The 20,161-nt window shown below is 37.6% G+C and overlaps 1 protein-coding gene across 1 annotated transcript; it reads right to left on the bottom strand.

Annotated features, from left to right (window-relative positions):
* Positions 1 to 7,077: 7,077 nt before the first annotated feature.
* LOC139738850 (scavenger receptor cysteine-rich domain superfamily protein-like) lies at positions 7,078 to 14,669 on the bottom strand. The gene is made up of 4 exons (XM_071649485.1): positions 14,585 to 14,669; positions 11,746 to 12,075; positions 10,716 to 11,057; positions 7,078 to 7,367 (listed from the first exon to the last, which is right to left on the bottom strand). The coding sequence occupies exons 1-4, from the start codon at positions 14,667 to 14,669 to the stop codon at positions 7,078 to 7,080; spliced, it is 1,047 nt and encodes a 348-aa protein (XP_071505586.1).
* Between the last annotated feature and the right edge of the window lie 5,492 nt (positions 14,670 to 20,161).

The raw sequence follows: 20,161 nt of genomic DNA on the forward strand, positions 1-20,161 counted from the left end.
TTATCTCTTCAGTTAAGGCCTTCAGAAGGTCAACTTCAGAAACATTCAAATCCAAACATAAAACGTATCTCTTCCTCTCACACTGAGGAATATGATTACTGTCTATAATGTTAGGAATTACTGTATTCTTTATCCGGTATGTATTTTGTCTGTTGTTTGCCATTTTATCCTCTGTTGTCACGTTTGAACATGTATATGGATACATATCTTTATATCGCCATGAGCACTCAAAGGTGGATCTGTGTGCTATACAAGTGGCCACTATTATCATTGTTATTATTATTAATGTCCTTCATGCATCTCTCCAAATTGGTGATTGAATAGCGCTCTCTCTCTCTCTCTCTCTCTCTCTCTCTGTCTCTCTGTCTCTCTCTGTCTTTATAGATACAGACATGTATTACATATGACATATGATACATACAAATATATACATATCCCTTGTGTGTATATATATACATATATGATTATATATATATATATATATATATATATATATATATATATATAAAATAGCATACATACTTATGATACAGGCCGGCAGTGCATGACAAAAGTTATAGTGCACGCAAAATATAACGATTGCCAACGATAACCCACTATCGAATTGATATCGGTTTTTGCTTCCTCATTTTAATCATCGAGTACTGAATCCTGCACCTTATCGACACGATTGCGCCACAACCGCGATATGCTTTGCTCGATATTATCGCTATTCTCAATTCTCGCTGGCTATGCCAGCAACTTATCTGTGTGGGACTAGACTTTCAGCGGTAGATTTAAACATGGAAGCTGAAATGAACAGGTTCGCTACTGTTACAGAGACTGATCTATATATATAAACAGTATCTTAGACAATAAGGACACATAGGATGCCATCAAATACGCCCTACGAATTTTGGACTCCCACTGTTCTGAAAAAGGAATCAATCCGACGGATATTGAGCAAGTCAACCCAAGATTTGTGCCGCTTTCTCCGTACATTCTACGCGGAAGTGCGCCGTGGAAATGGGCAGCGTGTGTACGGTATACGCTAAGCGCTCTTTGATCACGCTACGCTATGAACTTTTACTACGACATTTACAACACACTCTCGGAATCCACATGTGCAGCAATGGTGACTTCAATGATGCCTGGCACGACGAGCCTTGTGTTTAAATCCAGTAGATCCCTAATCCTACAAAACATCATCTAGTCCTGGTCCTGGACCCACAGTGCAGTAAGTAGGGCGCCTAAAGTGTTACTGTTAGATCCATGGTAGACATTGTGGAGGGTCAAGTGTTAACTAACGATATAACGTTAGGCCAGGGCCCCTAGACCTAACCTATCGTAGGGCCTAGAAAACGTTAGATATAACCACGTACGTAGTAGCCTAGACTCTATACAGTGTAGTTGAATTCGGATCTTCAGGATTTTGTCTACACAGGTTAAAAGAAACTGGTATTATTGCTTGTCTAGGCACGTGTAACAGTTAGAGTCTTAATGATCTAGTTCTAGGCTTTCGTATTTTTTTCAATTTATCTTGCCTGGGTATGTATGCTATTTTATATAACACATAGTGCATGACATCTTATTGCACTATAACAAGTACCAAGCACCTCCAAATTCTGAATTTGCCCTCAGGCAATTATATTCAATTCGGCCTGCGGCCTCATTGAATATAACTGGCCTTCGGGGCAAATTCAGAATTTGTCGGTGCTTATATTGTTATAGTGCATTCATCCTCATGCACTATATATATAATATATATACATATATATATATATATATATATAGCGTAAACTTTGATCATAGAAAATGGGTTTTCATCGGGATCCCGATGAAAATCCCGTTTTCACTATTCATTATTTGTTTCTGGTCAGTTTTCCCTTTCTTGTTTCAATATATATATATATATATATATATATATATACGTATGCTCATCTGTACAAATATAGAACCACACGTGATATACGTGCTAACCAACACGCATGCAAACACAAACTGCAATATTTAGCATCGACAAGGAAGTTCGAAAGCTGGAGTTCTAACTAGCCAGTAATATTTGAACAGCTGTCAGTTACTTTAGGGAGGCATATAAGAGTTCAACAGAGTTTAAAGAAATATCTGATTTCATGCGCACTTAGAGTATTTGCGCTTTTCATTTCGGCGTTTAAAGGGGATGGCTAGTAACTGATCAGTGGAAATCAGTGCGGATGCTGAGGGAACGATCGCCCCGTCACTGTACAGGCATGCTAACCTGGAAACATTGAACTGCACATTACTTGAATATGAGACCATTCTGAAGCAAATCATTTTCACAGAGCAATACATATATAATGTACTCTTAAATGAATCCCACAAGGATTGGAACAATCATCCCCCAGCATCCCCACTGATCAGTTTCTAGCCATCCCCATTAATGCCGCAATCTTTCTAAAAATTTATTGGAACTCTAACATAATATCTGGTTTGCTTGTTTCAAAGTTTGCGATTATACGTGCCCTGACAGATGACACACTCCGGACCATGTACATCTGGGATGGGCATACAGAGCTATAGACGTGAGAAAAGAACTGAACAGAGTCACAAAAAAAAAAACTGACGGGGATATTCTAACGTTTTGTGATGGAGCAGCTTGTTTTTGTTTTTCGTTGTCTGTTAAGTTCTTCTTAGCTTAATCTGGAGAAAAATTAGCGCCACAAATTATGTGACATCCATGAAGTGAATATCAAAGGACCACAATGGACTGCTCTTATCATAGTTAAGAGTTTTTCGGATTTTGTTACCGAGTACATTTGGTAAATAGGAGGAAAGTGCATTGCTCAATAACAGGACTGAATTCAAATCCGACGACTTTCAAACATCCAACTTCAAATTCAAACTCCAACTTCAAACCCCAAATTCAATTATGATGACAGGACACAATGTCATTTTATATCATATCGATCATATCAATAAAAGGTATTCATAATTAACATATTGGCCATTCCCTCGGAGGAAAAATAACTGCATTTTAAACAAAACTGCAGATTTATAGCAATTTTTCGTAAGTGTTCCATTACCTGCATTTTTTATTAAACACCATTAATATTATCATATACTTGTACAAGACGAGATATTATCTCTACATTACAAAAGATGATAAAATTGAGATGGTAAATTCAAAATTTCGAATGCTGTCATGCACTCCCCGAGCCTTTCGTGAATGTTTTAATTCAACACTAAAAGATGGTGGATATTTGGATTGTAGCTATCAGACACCGCGACTGCAACTGATTTTTTATTAAAAGAGAATGAAACGTAAACATACACATGTCAATTGATTGAATATAGAAATATCATTGGAACACATCAGTGAATTGTTTCAAGGAATATCAACCCGCTCAAAAGTTATGAATTTATGGTACCGCAGTTGCTTGATAAAAAGACTAAACAACATTTCCTGACGTCACAGCAGGACAACCATATAACAATAACAAAAATGATTAGGTACATTTCTATAGTGCAGCTGCTATATACATTGTACTGTAATGGGATTCAATGGCAGACTATTGTTTCCTTAATTATTCCGTTGTAGATAATATACGTCTAAACTGTTTGTAATGCGATTAAAAAAAGAACTGATTGAAACTTGTACATTATTACAAACATAAGCATGATAAGGATGATAATCAAAGAGATCAAGGAAACAGGAATCCCTAGAACAGCACTCGGATATGTCTGCCCCGGCAGCATGGGGATCTGCATGTGTGAGCCGAGCCCACGGGAGCGTCCGTGAAGTCATGAACTTTCTTGATGGAAACAGATACAAATATGTACCTCCTAACTGTTTACTCCTACAACATAGGGATATAATTGCCTAGCTGGTAAGTAAACCATCAGAGAGGACCGAAGAGCTAGGCATAGAACAGGGAGATACAGAGCACCTAACTGTCCAGCTTTTAACTCAAAGACGGAAGATTCAAATGTGACTTTGAATGAGCCTTATTTATGTGCACTTATTTAATTAGTAGTAGTAGTAGTAGTAGTAGTAGTAGTAGTAGTAATAATAATAATAATGATGATAAGAATGATAATAATAATACAGGTGTAATAATAATGATAACAACAATAATAATGATAATAATAATCATGACAATCATTATTATTATTATCATGATTATCATGATTATCATTATTATTATTATTATTATTGTTATTATTATTATTATTATTATTATTATTATTATTGTTATTATTATTATTATTATTATTATTATCATTATTAGTATTACAATACGCATACTATCAAATACCTAATAGAGGAGAATTTCAAGCTGTGAAGCTCTATCACTGGCACTTTATAGCGTAACTTTCCTTCTCCAAGAAAGAACTTTCGAAAGTAGATCACATGTAAGCTCCAAATGCAAATTTGTTTCTGCTAGAAGCACATTCTGAATGACGATAATTCCACTATAGTAAGTTGGACCGTACCCAAATGATGGTGTGTACGCAATCAAGAGGATTTGCAATTAAATTCTTAGTCGTACTGGTAGCCAGTGCATGAAATTCTTGTAGATTTGGAGTAATATGGCCATTTTTAGGAGATTTACACATAAGTCTTGTAAAGTCTTTCTACACATACGTTACAACTTTATAATTGTGACTCAGGCAATCCAATCAAAAGACAATAACAAAGATTAATCAATCAATCGATATGCAAAAAAAGGAAGAAAAATAATATTTAAGAACATTCCACAAAATCGCATATCCTATGAAAGTAAGCGTACACATTCCTTGCACTTGTTCTTGACATATGATAACGTGTAATACTATTTCCCCTGCCTTCTGGTAAACCAAGTGCTCTTTCATTATGCTAGAAAAATGAAAATAAATTGAATTCTCTTTCGTATTAGCGATGGCTGCAACTAAACGAAGTAACCGCATTGATCTGCTCTTCTGAGAACGTTTCTGCTTTAACTCAATCCAAATACATAATTATTCGGGTTTCATTTCCCATTCAAAACACAGTGATAGTAAGCTTCCTATTGTTTGGAATCGTATGTCTGTTGGAAATCCACGATCAAAATAACAAATACATTCTATGATTTCAAGCGACTAAACTCTTCACTGAAGATGAGAACAGGTTCGCTGTTATTCTGACTACATTGACTACAAGGTTTTGCTATGCTTCGAAGTAAATACTGACTGATGTGACCCAGTGCGCAACACAAATGAAATCGGTGGTATCAAAGCGTAAGTATTCCACACACATAGTATCAAAATATCGTTCATTAACCAATTATATACAAAGAAGCATTGCTCCAGTAGATATTTGCATATTCATGTTTTATGCCCGATTAAACTTCCGCCCATAATACATTGTTATACAAAAGGGTGTTTTGAGGAAGTACAATGTGGTGTAGAAAGACTATAAAGTGGCATCAAAGATACGAAATGGGAAGGTATATTGAGGTGATATGGAAACGCCAAGAGAAGTTCAAATTATTGAGGAAAAGGAGTAGAAACTGAGGCAAAAGAGCGAGAGAGAATGAGGTAAAGAGAGATTGAAGGATTGTGCGAACGAGGATGGGAGAGATATTGACTTGGGGTAAAACCAACATCAGGGTGAAACAAAAAGAAGGAAACTTTTCCCCTTCTTGCGATAAAAAAACAAAACTATCTTAAAAAATGAATCAATAAATAGACAAATAACTATGATAATGAAGACAGCGTTAATATTGACGTATACGTTACGCCATTTGATACAATGATTATTTCCTATGAAATTCCATTATCATGTGCGATACGCGGATGAACGTTTCCCTAGCAACAAACTCCGAAGTAAACGGTGAAAGCAGCGTGGGGTTCCCTGTGTAGAATGGTGGCAAATCACTACGTAACATTCACATTTCATCAACGATGTAACAACGCGAAGGAGTGGAAAAAATATCAATAGCAGTGATGCCTTTTCTTGACTTCAGTAACCGTCCTATGAGTCCCTTTAAATTTCAGAGAATTGTCGCTGAATTTGGATCTCGGTATAAGGGACGTATGTGACAAATCTTCACTCGAACCACCTTGAAATCTAACCGTAGTGAAACTACGGAAGCGTGACTTATGTTCTTTCATAGTTTGATATTTCTTCATTGTTGCCTCATGGCAGAGGTATCCTAAATTTGAAGTGAATGACTCTGGACAATTTTGACCATCAGAAAAATGTGCTAGGATTTCACGTTTAAAGTGGGTTGTTCAGAATCATTCCAAAATCCTTCCCTCACTAGCTTAACACTCAGTTGTCTGCCAATATTTCTCCGTCTGTTTGTCTATCTCGCCCCCCCCCCCTCTCTCTCTCTCCCTCTCTTTCTCTGCCTCTTTTTTTTTGTCACAACCTTTTCGCTCTAAGCCCCCCCCCCCTTTCTTGCTGTAATATTGCAACCATGCATAGGTATAGTGTGGCCTCACTTTGATGTAAAGCAACAACAAATTTCTTAGGCCTCTCCCTGTTGTAATCTAGTAATGAACTCTCAGACCATTAAAAGATCCCGGCAAATCAAGTGTTTGTTGATCTCTATTGTTGCCTTTTGGATATTTACATTACCAAATCACGGAATACTTCATGAAATCATGCATCATTATTTTGATGTTTATTTCTACTAAAATTTTTTTCCCCTGTAACACTTGAGTTAAACAATACACACAGTTGTGTGACTTACCATTCATTGCTTTTACGTCCTGCATTTACCACAAAAAAAAAACACCGCAACTTCACACGTTCTTTTTTATGTAAATGTTTCTGACAAAGTTTTGAAGTAGCAATGATGGTATGGCATAACTGTGTTTATTGTTCAGCTTACGTGTTACACGTGGAGGAAGAAGAACTGGAATGTGAGTAAAGATGATTTAGATGATTTGTTTTTCAACAGGAGGGGTTGCACAGTGCGCAGAACAAAAAATCGTTTAAAATAATTCATGAATATTTTCTTAAGTATTTTGTGATTTGGTAATGTACAGACAAAAAATCCATCAGTAGAGGACAACATGCATTTGGATTAAGAGACTTTTTAAAATAGAATCATGTTATAATGCGGAGGTCACTTTGTTACATTCAGTCAAATGTTAAGGTGGGTGCACGGAATGCTTTGGAAATTTGGCACATGGGTTGTTTGTTGGGCTTACAGTCGACACGAGCTCAACCCGTGTGAGGTTTACGGGGGGAACGTAAGTGGCGCTCGACGTATTTACGCTATCGGCACCCCGCAGCGTAGCTTGGGCCTGAATCCATGTCCGCCTGCAGAGGTAGGCAATCAGGATTGCGACCACGGCAACGCCAATGACAATGATGACCACTTGCCAAGCACGCAGGTTGCTTACTGTTCTGTTGTTATCGGATTTTGGAGTTGATCCACCTGAGGCAAAGATAAAAGAGCGAAAATCGAAAGAAAGAAAGAAAAAAAAGAAAAACCTGTGTCGAGACTGTTTCAAGCTGGCAGTGTATCTCGAAAACTCGTTCCCATGACATAAACTATTCATCTGCTTAGGCACGCTGTGCATAATTAGACACCACAAATTGTTCCTATTCTCTAGACATCGAATTCCACTTTCGTTCATGCAGACATTTTGCAGGTGGAAAAGGATAAGTGACATGGCGAGATGAATCAAGCCATGAATTAGATATCACACACCGAGATCGTCCGTACATGCAGGCATCACATTCAAAGAAACTTACCCACTCCCCCCCCCCCCCCCCCCCACCCCCATACTGGCAGGACATACATAGGTGTTTTCACATCAGCCCGATAAAAATCCAAGCTCAAGATATTTTTCGCGATTGCGAATTAGAGCGCTATTTCATTTCTTATTCACATCAGCCCGAAGAGAATTAGCCCGATTTTTTTTTTTCGGGCTAATTCGACAACTGAGAATAGGCGTTTTCACATCAGCCCAATAAAACTCCAAGCTCGAGATATTTTTCGCGATTGCGAATTAGAGCGCTATTTCATTTCTTATTCACATCAGCCCGAAGAGAATTAGCCTGAATTTTTGCGAGCTAATTCGACAGCTGAGTATGTGCAAACAGTATCAGTAATGTGTGTGCCCTCTCAAAAATTCCTCATGATTTGTGTGCAGTTTGCCTCGATCGATCGGGTCACACACGCTAGGCATGCTGGGATGCATCGCGCTAATTTCTCGAGTCGTTTTCACATTATCAAATAGCGCGCTACTATCCCGCTATTTCAGAACTTTCCCGAGTTGGACTCGAGAAATTTTCTCGATCAGAGCGATACAGTTAGCGCGCTAATTTGTGTTCACATTATCAAATAGCGCGCTATTTCGTTATCGGGTTAATTTCCCAAGTCAGAAAATAGCGCGCTATTTCGAAACATCGGGCTGATATGAAAACGCCTAATGTGAAAACAGCATCAGTAATGTGTGTGCCCTCTCAAAAATTCCTCATGATTTGTGTGCAGTTTGCCCACGCTAGGCATGATGGGATGCATCGCGCTAATTTCTTGAGTCGTTTTCACATTATCAAATAGCGCGCTACTATCCCGCTATTTCAGAAATTTCCCGAGTTGGACTCGAGAAATTTTCTCGATCAGGGCGATATAATCAGCGCGCTAATTTGTGTTCACATTATCAAATAGCGCGCTATTTCGTGATTGGGTTAATTTCCCAAGTCAGAAAATAGCGCGCTATTTCGAAACATCGGGCTAATGTGAAAACGCCTAATTAGCGCGCTACTATCCCACTATTTCAGAAATTTCCCGAGTTGGACTCGAGAAATTTTCTCGATCAGAGCGATACAATAAGCGCGCTAATGTGTGTTCACATTATCAAATAGCGCGCTATTTCGCTATTGGGATAATTTCCCAAGTCAGAAAATAGCGCGCTATTTCGAAACGTCGGGCTGATGTGAAAACGCCTATTGTGTCACTGCTCAGAGACGGGTGGTAGTAACCCAAGAGAAGCCCTGCTTTTCAAGAAATATGTAGCCTTATGATATATGAAAAAAAAATAGGTTCATATTGTAATTTCAATAATTGGCCAATATACCGTTAATGCAAGGTGGGCACAATGTACAACAGTGGATTATTTTCTTCTATATCTTTAACGAGGCTTGCTGAGTTTCGCAAATACTGATACTTACTTGGATTTTTAATGGTTTTTCTATGAGTATTAAGATATCCGAGCTGACTTCGAAGACATATTGAGGGTACCCTGCATCCTTCAAAAGGAAAGAATACACACAAAAGAAGCGGGGAAATGTTTAACAATGCTTTTACACACACAGCGATTTAAGTATCTATACAAACAATTGTCACCCTTATGCAGAGAATAATGCATGAGGACCATTGTCTAAATCTAAAGACAAAAATATTAAAATTGTAATTTTGATTTATTTCAATTCAATTCAGTTGACTTTATTTGTTCTGCTCCACATTAGAAGAAAGCACGACCATTTTAAGCAAAGCATTAACAGAAAAATTCCTTATGATTTTAAAGAGGGTAAAGTTGAGATCAATAGCAGCAGATTCTTGTCATTTCTTGTATTTTGTCTGTTCGATTTTACGTATATAAATTATGTACAGTGCGTATCAGAAAAACGAACCAAGTTTCATTGCAACATTTTGCTGTCATAATCATTAATTTGTCAATTTTTAATAAAATGTATAAGGTATACAAGAAGGGAAAGTTGGCACTCTTCCTTTATTCGATGCACAACTCACTTTTCATAATTCAAGCATAACAGTAAGAACAACGGACAGTGCATGATGCTACCAAATTTTCATTTGCACGCACAAATCGCTACTTTGAGTGAGTTTTCATACTTTACAGTTATCTTTTCAAAAACAAAGTTCGTAACCATATAATATCTATACTTTCTTCTCTCCTTATGAGACCTTATGCGTAAGATATGAATGATGCTTGCTCGAGCAAAAGTTGCATGAAAACATATTTCATTTCAACTTATAAATGATAAACAAGCATTCAGCTCTCCCCACTTTAAACACTGGACAATTGGTTCAATATCTACGCGGTAATCGAAAATTTAGTAGCACCATTGTCCATTGTTCTTACTCAGTCATACTTGAATTTTGAACATTGAGTTGTTTTCATCAATGAAAGAAGAGAAATGTACCTTTCCATTGACGGTCATCATATAAAGGAAATCTAAAACGGTGGCAAAAACAATCGCAAACGAAACCTCTGTTTCTTTGTTGTTGTTGGCTGTGTGTTTTGTTTTGTTGTTTTTTGGGGGGACGCACTTTTGTTGTACATTATGTTTATTTCCATTCTTTTTCCATTTCACTGACTAAACCTAGTTCATACCACTGAGGAGCATATTCCTGGTTATCAAAAGCATGTCAGTATAGATAGGTACAGTTACGTAAGTTATCATTATGTTTACCCATTTGGAGCAGTATACTCCTTGATCAGTTATAGCAAATATAGACATAATAAAAAGAATTTGAAAAAGAAATACACAAAGCCCCTGGCAAAAAGTGTAAGGATAACAGCATTTTGTGCAAATGTCACTATTTTTATCTTTAAAAAACACACACATTTTTATTACAATGAGATTTGTACACAGACCTTGAACATATTGAATGAGAGAGAAAAAAATAAATGTATATACTTTATACCAATGTATATCATTTTTTGAGAAAGGTCATGTTTGATGGGCATAGAAAAAAAATACAAAATTATTGCTTTTCTTTCACTTCCTGACGATACCTCGCTTCATTACTTACGTTTACTATCACACTCCATCCCTGCGTCACGACTGTGTGAACAGTTTTGAAGAACTTCCCGTCCCCTTGCCGGACAGTGTCGGAGAAATCTTTCGTTCCCCTTGCACGCCAGCCCGCTGAGTAGGATAGGGCCACTGCCTGGTCCGAAAAATGGATCCGTGGGAGAGAGGTCCGACGTGGTGTAGGCCTTCAGTGCCCCGTGGAATCCCAGCTCTCTACACGCAACCCCAGCATCAGTAAGATCCCAGCCACTGTCGCAGATGGTTCCCCATTCGCCAGACTCACCCAAGATTTCGAGGCGGCCCTCGAATGGGGAAGAACCATTGGCTAAGCGTAGGTTTCCTGCAAATGTGCAAGATCGAAAACCTCATCAGAGCAATATTTTCTGCTTTGTCGCAGTGTGTTTGATTCTATTTCATGTATAATGCATTTTTACTATCTGTTGACATTATCTAACGTGATATCCATCGCAGTTAAAAGTTGCAATCTTTACCGAGAGCCTGATAATTATATCACGGTAAATCATCTATCAGTCCGAATCAAGATCTCCCTGTACTTCCGTAGAGAATGAGATATCAATGGGGAAAAAATTGTGTGTTGCGAGGGTAAAACTGAAAAACAGCTGGAGACAATATTATCCCAACTGCTCAATACCATCATTCGCTTATAATTTCCATATACACGTACGATATCGATATGTCTTTACTGTGCTCTATTCCTTTCAAAACATGAAAACGGTACTTGACTACCATTAAAACTACGAGAGAAGTTTAGGGCAAGAAAAATAATAATGGACTACATGAGAGCTGTAAAACTTCCAGCTACAATCTGAAATACCCCAGCTCACGATTAGACAGCATCCATTAAACAAAAGTTTAGACATTTCACATTATTGCAATTTACTTCCTTTTGCGGTTTGTAACACTGAGCTGCATCATTAACGACCCAATTGCAAACACACTTCAAGGTTTCTTTTATAGAACCTGGGACAACGCTACGGAAAGTGGGAATAGCAGTTACAGACGTGTACCGGTTGATGTGCATTTGACGCCCGCTGTGTGGCCACCACCGCATCCTGACTTCATCTCCGCACCAGTGCGCGGGCACTCGGAGAGGTGGGATTCCGTTCCGTTACACCGCACATTGAAAAGGAGCGGGATATTCTGTCCGGACCCATATTCTCCTGCTACCAGTGCCATGTCTGCCCCAAGGTATCCCAGCTCTCTGCAAACTACCATCGCATCTTCGTGGTCCCACATGTTGTGACATATTGTCCCCCAAACGCCTCCAAGGAACACCTCAACTCGCCCCTCAGACTTTGACGACCCGCCCACAAGCTGTAACGACCAGTCAGCTATTTCTGTGAGCAAAATAAAATAAAGCTAATCATTATCAATATTCATATCTACGCCAATCATTTAAGCGAAAGGTGAAGGAAAATAAAGACAGTGAAATGTTTTGTCAATATTTTCCTACAGTATCTCACTAACACTGAGGAAAAAAGCCTCACTGAGCAAATTAGACCCCTCCTAGACTTTCCGCAGAGAACGACATACAATTTCCAAGTAGTGTATGTTTCTTGTCACTCCAAAACTCAATTTTATACTCATCCTCATTACCTGTAAGAAAAAAAAATGATTCTTGATTACATTGTTATATGCATAATTATGATTACATATATCAGGGCTAGACATCAGGGCATACCAAGGCTCGACAATGGTAATGGTGGCCCATAGTACGGGGCCACCATATTTCCAAAAAGATTATTTTTGTTGACCGGTTCGGGCGACTAAGATTCAAGATGGATTATTACGTTTCCTTTTATTTCAGGCCACCAAACTTTCAAATTTTAAGACGTTAGTGACCCGAATGGGCCATCAGAGGAAGGTGCTATTGTCGAGACCAGTATACATATTGTATACACTTCTATAGATTACATGCCAGAAGATCGTTGGCTTTACACATTTCATGTTCAGTGTCAATAGTATATCAAGGGAAATAAATTTCGACACAACCTCAGGAAAGCCGCATAGGCCATCTTTCTCTCGGAATAGTCAATTCCTGTCGTTATAATTCTGGAATTTCAATATACATTATGCAATGTCACCGCGTAATACAAACTGAAGGAAAAATTGAGAGAGAGCGATGTATTCCTTTCCAAAGAAAATCCACTCGTAAAGTAAAGCAAAATTTCAGTGGATAAATCCTGACAGATTCGTTTCGTGTTTCAGACTCACCTCCTCTGATACATGTCACTAATGAAAGATCCGCTGTGATCAGGTGAAGCTGAGAGATGTCTCAACTTTACATCATTACTAACACGTTCCGCCGAAACCACTATCCACCAATTCATCAACGTCTGGAAACGTTACTTATCATACTGAATTTGGACGTGCACTCGAACGCTTCGTTTCAAGTGATTACCATAATGCGAGTTGTACGACTTTCCTACGGTCTTCAATGTAATCCCTCTTCCAGCATGCATTTCTGAGAATATAGTGAAATTGGGGTGTCCAAAGACAAGTGAAAGACAGAGTTGCTATTGGTATCTATTTTTTTTTCTTTAGATTTTTTTGAAACCTTGGAAGGTGACGTTTATCAAATTAATGTTTATGTCTAACACACTCTTTGATTTTATATATTAAATACATAATATACATGAACATACACAAAGACACACACACACACACACACACACACACACACATATATATATATATATATATATATATATATACTTGATATAAGTTTCACACAGAGAGTTATGTACTTACCAAGTAGATACATGCTTCTAATATTAAATGAAGATTTTCACAATGCTGAACTTTAATTAAGCAGGTGACAATGAAAAGACGTGATTTCATGATTTCTTGCCTTGCGGTTGAAATTTTTATCTACTGGGTAATATATATGATCTCGTCAATTTGACGGAATAGAATGCTTTTGACGTGCTTCGAATTGAAGGTTCCAAGATGTGAATTTGAAATAACAGTCGTACATTCTGTTGTCAAAACTGACGGCTGTTGCCATTTCATCCGGGGTTTTTTTTTCTATTTTGTAAAAGAGATGGAATGTATGACTGATGCCTATCTGTGGCAGTCACATGCTACGAGGAAATACAGTTTAAATTCGGCAACGCAATCCTAATCTTTTATCATTTCCCATTCCTTTTAGCCCACAAATTAAAAATGATTGTTTCAATGAACCGGCAGATATGCGAAGCACTGAAATGTCACCATCCAGCAGAAGAGACGGGTCGTATTTCGGTCACATAGGGAAATTGGCGAACCCCAGTGCGTGCCTGCACATTGCAATACCGGTCGTGACCATTAACATGCCGTGCAGTAGATCGAGAGCAGCCCGCTTTCTCTGCTGCGTGCATGAAATTAGGGGCCACAGCCGAGGCTCTGGATTATTGTGTAAACCGAGCCTACTGCCATGACGATGAACACAATGCAGAATGCAAAATTATGCATTTCTCCGCTCAGTTCTTTTCTGAATGCTAAAGCGTGTTATGTGTCAAATCATGGTTATTTCAGGGTAAAATGGTAAAAGCGTTAAAAGACATTGGAAGACATTCAATACATGTGGATTAACATTGATTTACAGAAATTTGCATGTTCAGGTTATTGGTACGTAGAGGCACGTGTATTAAAACCGGTTATGGATAATGCATGGATAATGCCCTGATCGAACGACACTTTGAGAAATACACGTTTCTCTCTTGACACACAGACCACATGCTCGATATGTATAACAAACAAATTACCATCACCCAAATTTAGGATGAAATAATTTATTCAAGAGCTGTCTTCTTTTGGAGTTTAACGTTCAGAACACGCCTCACTCATCTTCTCTTATGGACTCACCTGTGTAATTGTCGGCTCTGCCTCCGTCTAATAGCAGCAAAATTCCCCGGAGCAGGAGATACTCAAGTAGACGAATCGCGCCCATGTCCTTCCGCTCCCCGTGGCCATTGGCTTATCTCTGTCTACAATGGGCGGCTGCTCGGAGCACAAAGCATACGCAGATCGACAAATTTATGTCTTGATTCGTGTGTTCGTTTGCTTTAGACATTTGCGGATTTCGCGTGCGCAAGATCCACAGACAGCTTACGGGTTTGTAACGTTTTAGGTTTGTAACGTTTTAACAAGGTGCCACTTAGACAGTGATAACAGACGGAGACTTGCACTAATAGGATATTTATTATCTATGTCCTGGTGGGGGGATAGACTGCAAGGAGTAGCGGTGTTAACACGGATGAAAGTATAATTTCATGCTTACCGCTAAAAGGAATCGCATTAAACAGAAATGAACGAGATCATGATTATCCAACGTGACTCTATATTCCGATGTTATTGTAACTGATTGCATTTCAAATCATTGTAATTTATACTAAATCCTACCAAATACTGTGTATAACATCAATGGTTTATCCCTTGCGTTATAGCCCTGAGATATGAGAATTCACCACAGAATGCACACACGACTCATGTGACTTCCAACGTATCAGCCTAACAAGCTTGGAAACGAATTAACTTCACATATAGTGATGGCCCGTAAAAATGAATACTCTCGTGGTGCGCTTGTTTCTACTTGTGAATGCATCATTTACGTAACCAGAACAGACGACCTTCTATCGATTCATGTCATTTTCCGTTATGGTACTTAGTGTAATTTACATCGTTCAAGCTCGGGCATACGAATAAAAAAAAAATGAAATTGACAATACGCCATACAGAAGGGAGTATTATCATCTCAAATGGTGGAATCGCATCTGCTGTGGCAGAAATTTCGTGGGGCAGCGGCATTTTCCCTGTGAGAGCCAATTAGTCAACATTGACGCTCGAAGATGTTGGGGGCTACGTATAAGTTCAGATAGTATTTCTGCTGTGATAAGTCATTTGCTTGCGCAATTTAATCACATGATGTAAAGCTAAAGACCCTTGTACTTTTAGTCAGTCAGAACTGTTTTTGGTACTCTTCGCAATCCTCTCTCTCCATCATTTTTTTTTATTGTACTTATCAGATTTCGATGGATTGTTGATATGATCCCAATATCCGACATCCAACATTCTGACAGACATGCTAAGTCAACACCTTGAGGTTTCCCATAGTTGTTTAGTTAATCAATGTTTCACCTGTTACAGCCTCACAATCTCTGACCAACTTTAACTACATTAAGAGTGGATGTTTCAAGATGTGTTTCAAGTTGTAGGATGTTGAATAAAAGTACATATCGTCGGCTGAGAACGGGAAGGACTTTGTCGCAATATGGGGGTTATTGCGTTTTTAGTATCATGCGGTAGAGCTCGCTATCCTCTGTACATTATGAATTCAATTTTAAATTATCTATTAATTATTTCTGTAAAATTGTAGAAATTAAAACCAAAAAGGGCTCTATTCTACCATGTATTTGGAACAATGTTTATAGATGTAACCACTTTTGATGTTCCACCTTTCTGTTAATTTTTTAACAAAATTAATTGTTTCATTTTTATTTAAGCTCACAACCTGGAAAGCGATAGTGGTCCTTCTGTTCCTCAGCTGACGATATGGATTTGACTATCTTGAATTTTATACGAGTTGCACTCAGTAAAATCTTCTAAAGCTCTTTGTGTATTGAATAAAATAGGAATACATTATGATGTATGCCATTTCTAAAGACACTTGACATGGTTTCTGAATAAAATAAATAGTATGTCCTTTTACTTTTAAAAGATTTATTGCTTGAAATATCAAACATATAATGTCATCGAGTATTTCAAATGCTAGCAAATACACCTAAATCCTACCTGACTCAGCTGACTGTAAACACAGATAAACGACGGATAAATTTTTCGTAATATTTTGCTACATTATATATCGGCAGTTGTGACCTTACAAATTTCATCTGTAGCGGAAGACAAAGTGAAGAAAAGTCCACTTCATCGTTTCGTTTGATTTCCGATTATGAAACAAACACGAAGAATTCATCCCTACATATCTATATATGAAGGGGAACTGTGGAGCTAATTTGACATTTTGGCCTACTTTTGTCCATCGACTACTGCAGCCCCCTTAAACATTTCCTGATGAAAAAGGCCGAACACTTGTTTCTCTGAAGTAAAGCAATATGTACACAATTAAAAGCTTACAAGCACTCTTTTACTAGTCAGCCATGACACGCTGGATATTCTTGGCTATAGGTCAAGACTTTTTGTTCAGATGATCGAATGTCATTTTGGTTGTTTTTATTCTGTCCTTTGTCCTTTCTAACGCAGTCGCATTTGTTGTAATAAAAGTTGGGAAAGTTTCTCTCATCTGATTCATCTCATATTCCCATCTCAAATTAGCTTTCTATGACGTCTCTCTCTCTCTCTCTCTCCAGGTGTAAAAAAATGAAGAGTACCTGGCAATACTGGAGTTCTGATACTGCCGGGCAATTTTGACAAGAAGAGGGCCTAAAACACTAAAGACGCTATACCGTGGTGTAAAAGACCTACGCAATGCAAATGCATTTTGACTTGTGTTGATATAATGGTACATCATTATCACTTATGTGGCAGAAAGAATACATAAATATGCCCTGTAGGCCCTATATCTTATTACACTATTTTTTTTCAGAATATTTGGCTCCATCTGGCAAGAAAATATGTAGATAGACAATCTTTTGACACCATAGATGATCGGGCTATTATAAATAAATAAATGTCAATAATTGATTGCATTGCATATAACCTTTCAAAAACGAAATTGTTGGTATCATTATCATCATTAGAAGTAGTAAAAGTAGAAGTAATAGCAATCAGTATTAGTAGTAATGTTACCATCAGAAGTAAAAATGATAATAGTACCATAAGTGCCATTATAGTCACTTTTATCAAAATTTCATAACTAGTTTCCGTCAGTTGGTAGAGTGTGGAACACAAACACACACACACACACACACACACACACACACACACACACACACACACACACACACACACACACAAACACTAACAAACATACCAAGACCGAGAGTTTGCTCTTACAAATAAGTCATAATGAACATCTCTCAAGGAAACAAATAGGTTCGACAAACAGAGAAGATTCCTGCGTTTGATAGACGACTTTGATTAAAAAGAAAATAAGTTAAAAGACTCATATTAGATTGTGCAAGCTATTTATCATCCAACAGTCAGCGCTCTTTGAAAAGATGCACCTTTGAAAAGAATAAGAGACGTCCATTTAAAAACACTCCACTTGAAGTTACTTTGCGCCATGCAGTCGCGGAAACTGTATGCGCTTTATTGTCAGAATGAATAAGATGCATTTAAATCGATAACTGCCGCAGTTCCTGCTCTTTTCTAAGTATACAATGTGCTAAAAATAATAGATGTGAACGAAGGATTTTACTTACGTTTACATTGCGATCGATTTTTTTTCGCAGTAAATATGTTCTTTCAACGGGAATAACAAAATGGGTTAGATGGCGACTTGAAAAAACCTTGAGCAAAAACTTCTTCGATCGAAAAGATCGACGAAAGGAAATTTGCAAAGAAATTTGTAATAATGTCAGAAAAACTTTGATAATAAAAAGACTGACTTTAGTCCATTCATGACACATTCAAATGATCATTCTTGGAGAGAGATCGAATGAAGTAAAGTTCTTTTTTACGAACTTGAAAGACGTCACACACAGAAGCGATAGCCTTTTCGAATACAGAGTATGAACCATCTTCGCTGCTTTCACTTCTAACCTTTCCTGACGATCATGAAAAACGATGACTTCGTATTCAAGCAATTTCAAAAGATGAAATCAACATCGAATTTTGAGATATGGACGGCCATGAGATATGAAGGTAGCCATGATCAATATCAGCACTCTCGATACACACAAACGAACTCTGCGATACTTCAACACTGAAGAAAACACTTAAAAGAACTATCTCGCTTTGCTAATTAACGATAACGGTGATAACATTCTCTTATTAGAGATATTTTACGTGACGATAGCTTATCTCAATCCTTGAAATGCTCCCTATATAATCACACGAAATCCGTGGTATTAGGGTTTTCGTTATCGATATCAACAGTTGAGTAAAATAAATCTCGCAATTACGTAATTCTATGATTTTATTGATCCTTATCTGATATTACAGTTTGGCACCAAATTGGTTGTGAATGGTCATTACGATAAGAATTTATAAAGAAGAAGAGAAATAATGAAGACAAAACTTACTATCTTTTACATATACTGTATTAAAATAGTTATATAAGGCATTCAAACATGGGATAACATTTAAAGCAGCACAGCAACACTGTCTTCTTGTACTTTCATCATAATTAGAATTTGAAATATCGTAGTGCAGTGAATTAATGAAACGTTTGATTGTTGTTGGAATAACAAATCAACATATTTTCAGCCAGGTTATTTGCCACCTATTCTGGTGTCGTGATGATGGGTCAGAAATATGGAATCATGTAACAACCCCCCCCCCCAAAAAAAAAGTAATAATAATGATAAGTAAAGAATTAAAAAAAACAACACACACACACACACACAAACATGTACATGCATGTATGTACTTGGAAAATGCTGATATATGTAATGATTACCAGCATTTACCGCTGGTTATTGTCATCTTTTGAGCATACTACAAGTGTGATAATGATGACATATAGGATGTCGCAGTAGTCCAGAGTTTAAAAAACTTTTGAATTCCATGTCTTGCTCATCACAGTTTTATTTATCCGTACAAACAGCTAAACGGATGACGCATAAACCAATAAAACATGAATGAATAAAGGAATACATAAATAGATAGATTGATAGATAAATAGATTAATGGATGAATGAATGAATAATGACAAATAAATAGACAACCGAAATAAACATAAACGCAGGTGTAAAACGATAGAAGGTTTCGACATTTGCTTCCACGACATTGTTCTCATTAATTATCTGCACGCTTAGCCAACCATGAATTCGACCCACAAACATAAGTCTTACCCTAAGTCCAATCACTATAAACATATAACCCTAGCACAATCCTAACCCTAAGTCCTAAAAGAATACGAGACCGGAGCAATTGTCACTGGAGCAAATGTTGTGTCACCAGAATAGAACTATGGAACAAAAATCAAATATTCAAGTACGGAATACATAGACAAATTGCAAATGAGCAAAAATTTACCTACATATTTAACGATAACAAAACATAAAAGGATGGAAATATACAGAGCTCGATATTAGCTTTGACCTGTTGACCTGGGGCCTGTAAAGATTGATGTCGGGGACCAAATTTCTAAAAAGGTTACCCTTAGGTGTCCCGATCGACCAAGCTAGACTTCAAAATGATTTATATAACTTCCAGTAGTACCGGCCTCTACATTTTATTTGTGGGCCACCAAAATTTCAGAGTCAAAGAACATTAAAGTGGCCCATTCGGACTACCTATATAAAAGGAAAATCGTATATA

Source organism: Diadema antillarum, unplaced genomic scaffold, assembly GCF_040938485.1.
Source record: "Diadema antillarum isolate AM-2024a unplaced genomic scaffold, OU_Dant_1.0 seq00000770_RagTag, whole genome shotgun sequence".
Classification (NCBI taxonomy): domain Eukaryota; kingdom Metazoa; phylum Echinodermata; class Echinoidea; order Diadematoida; family Diadematidae; genus Diadema; species Diadema antillarum.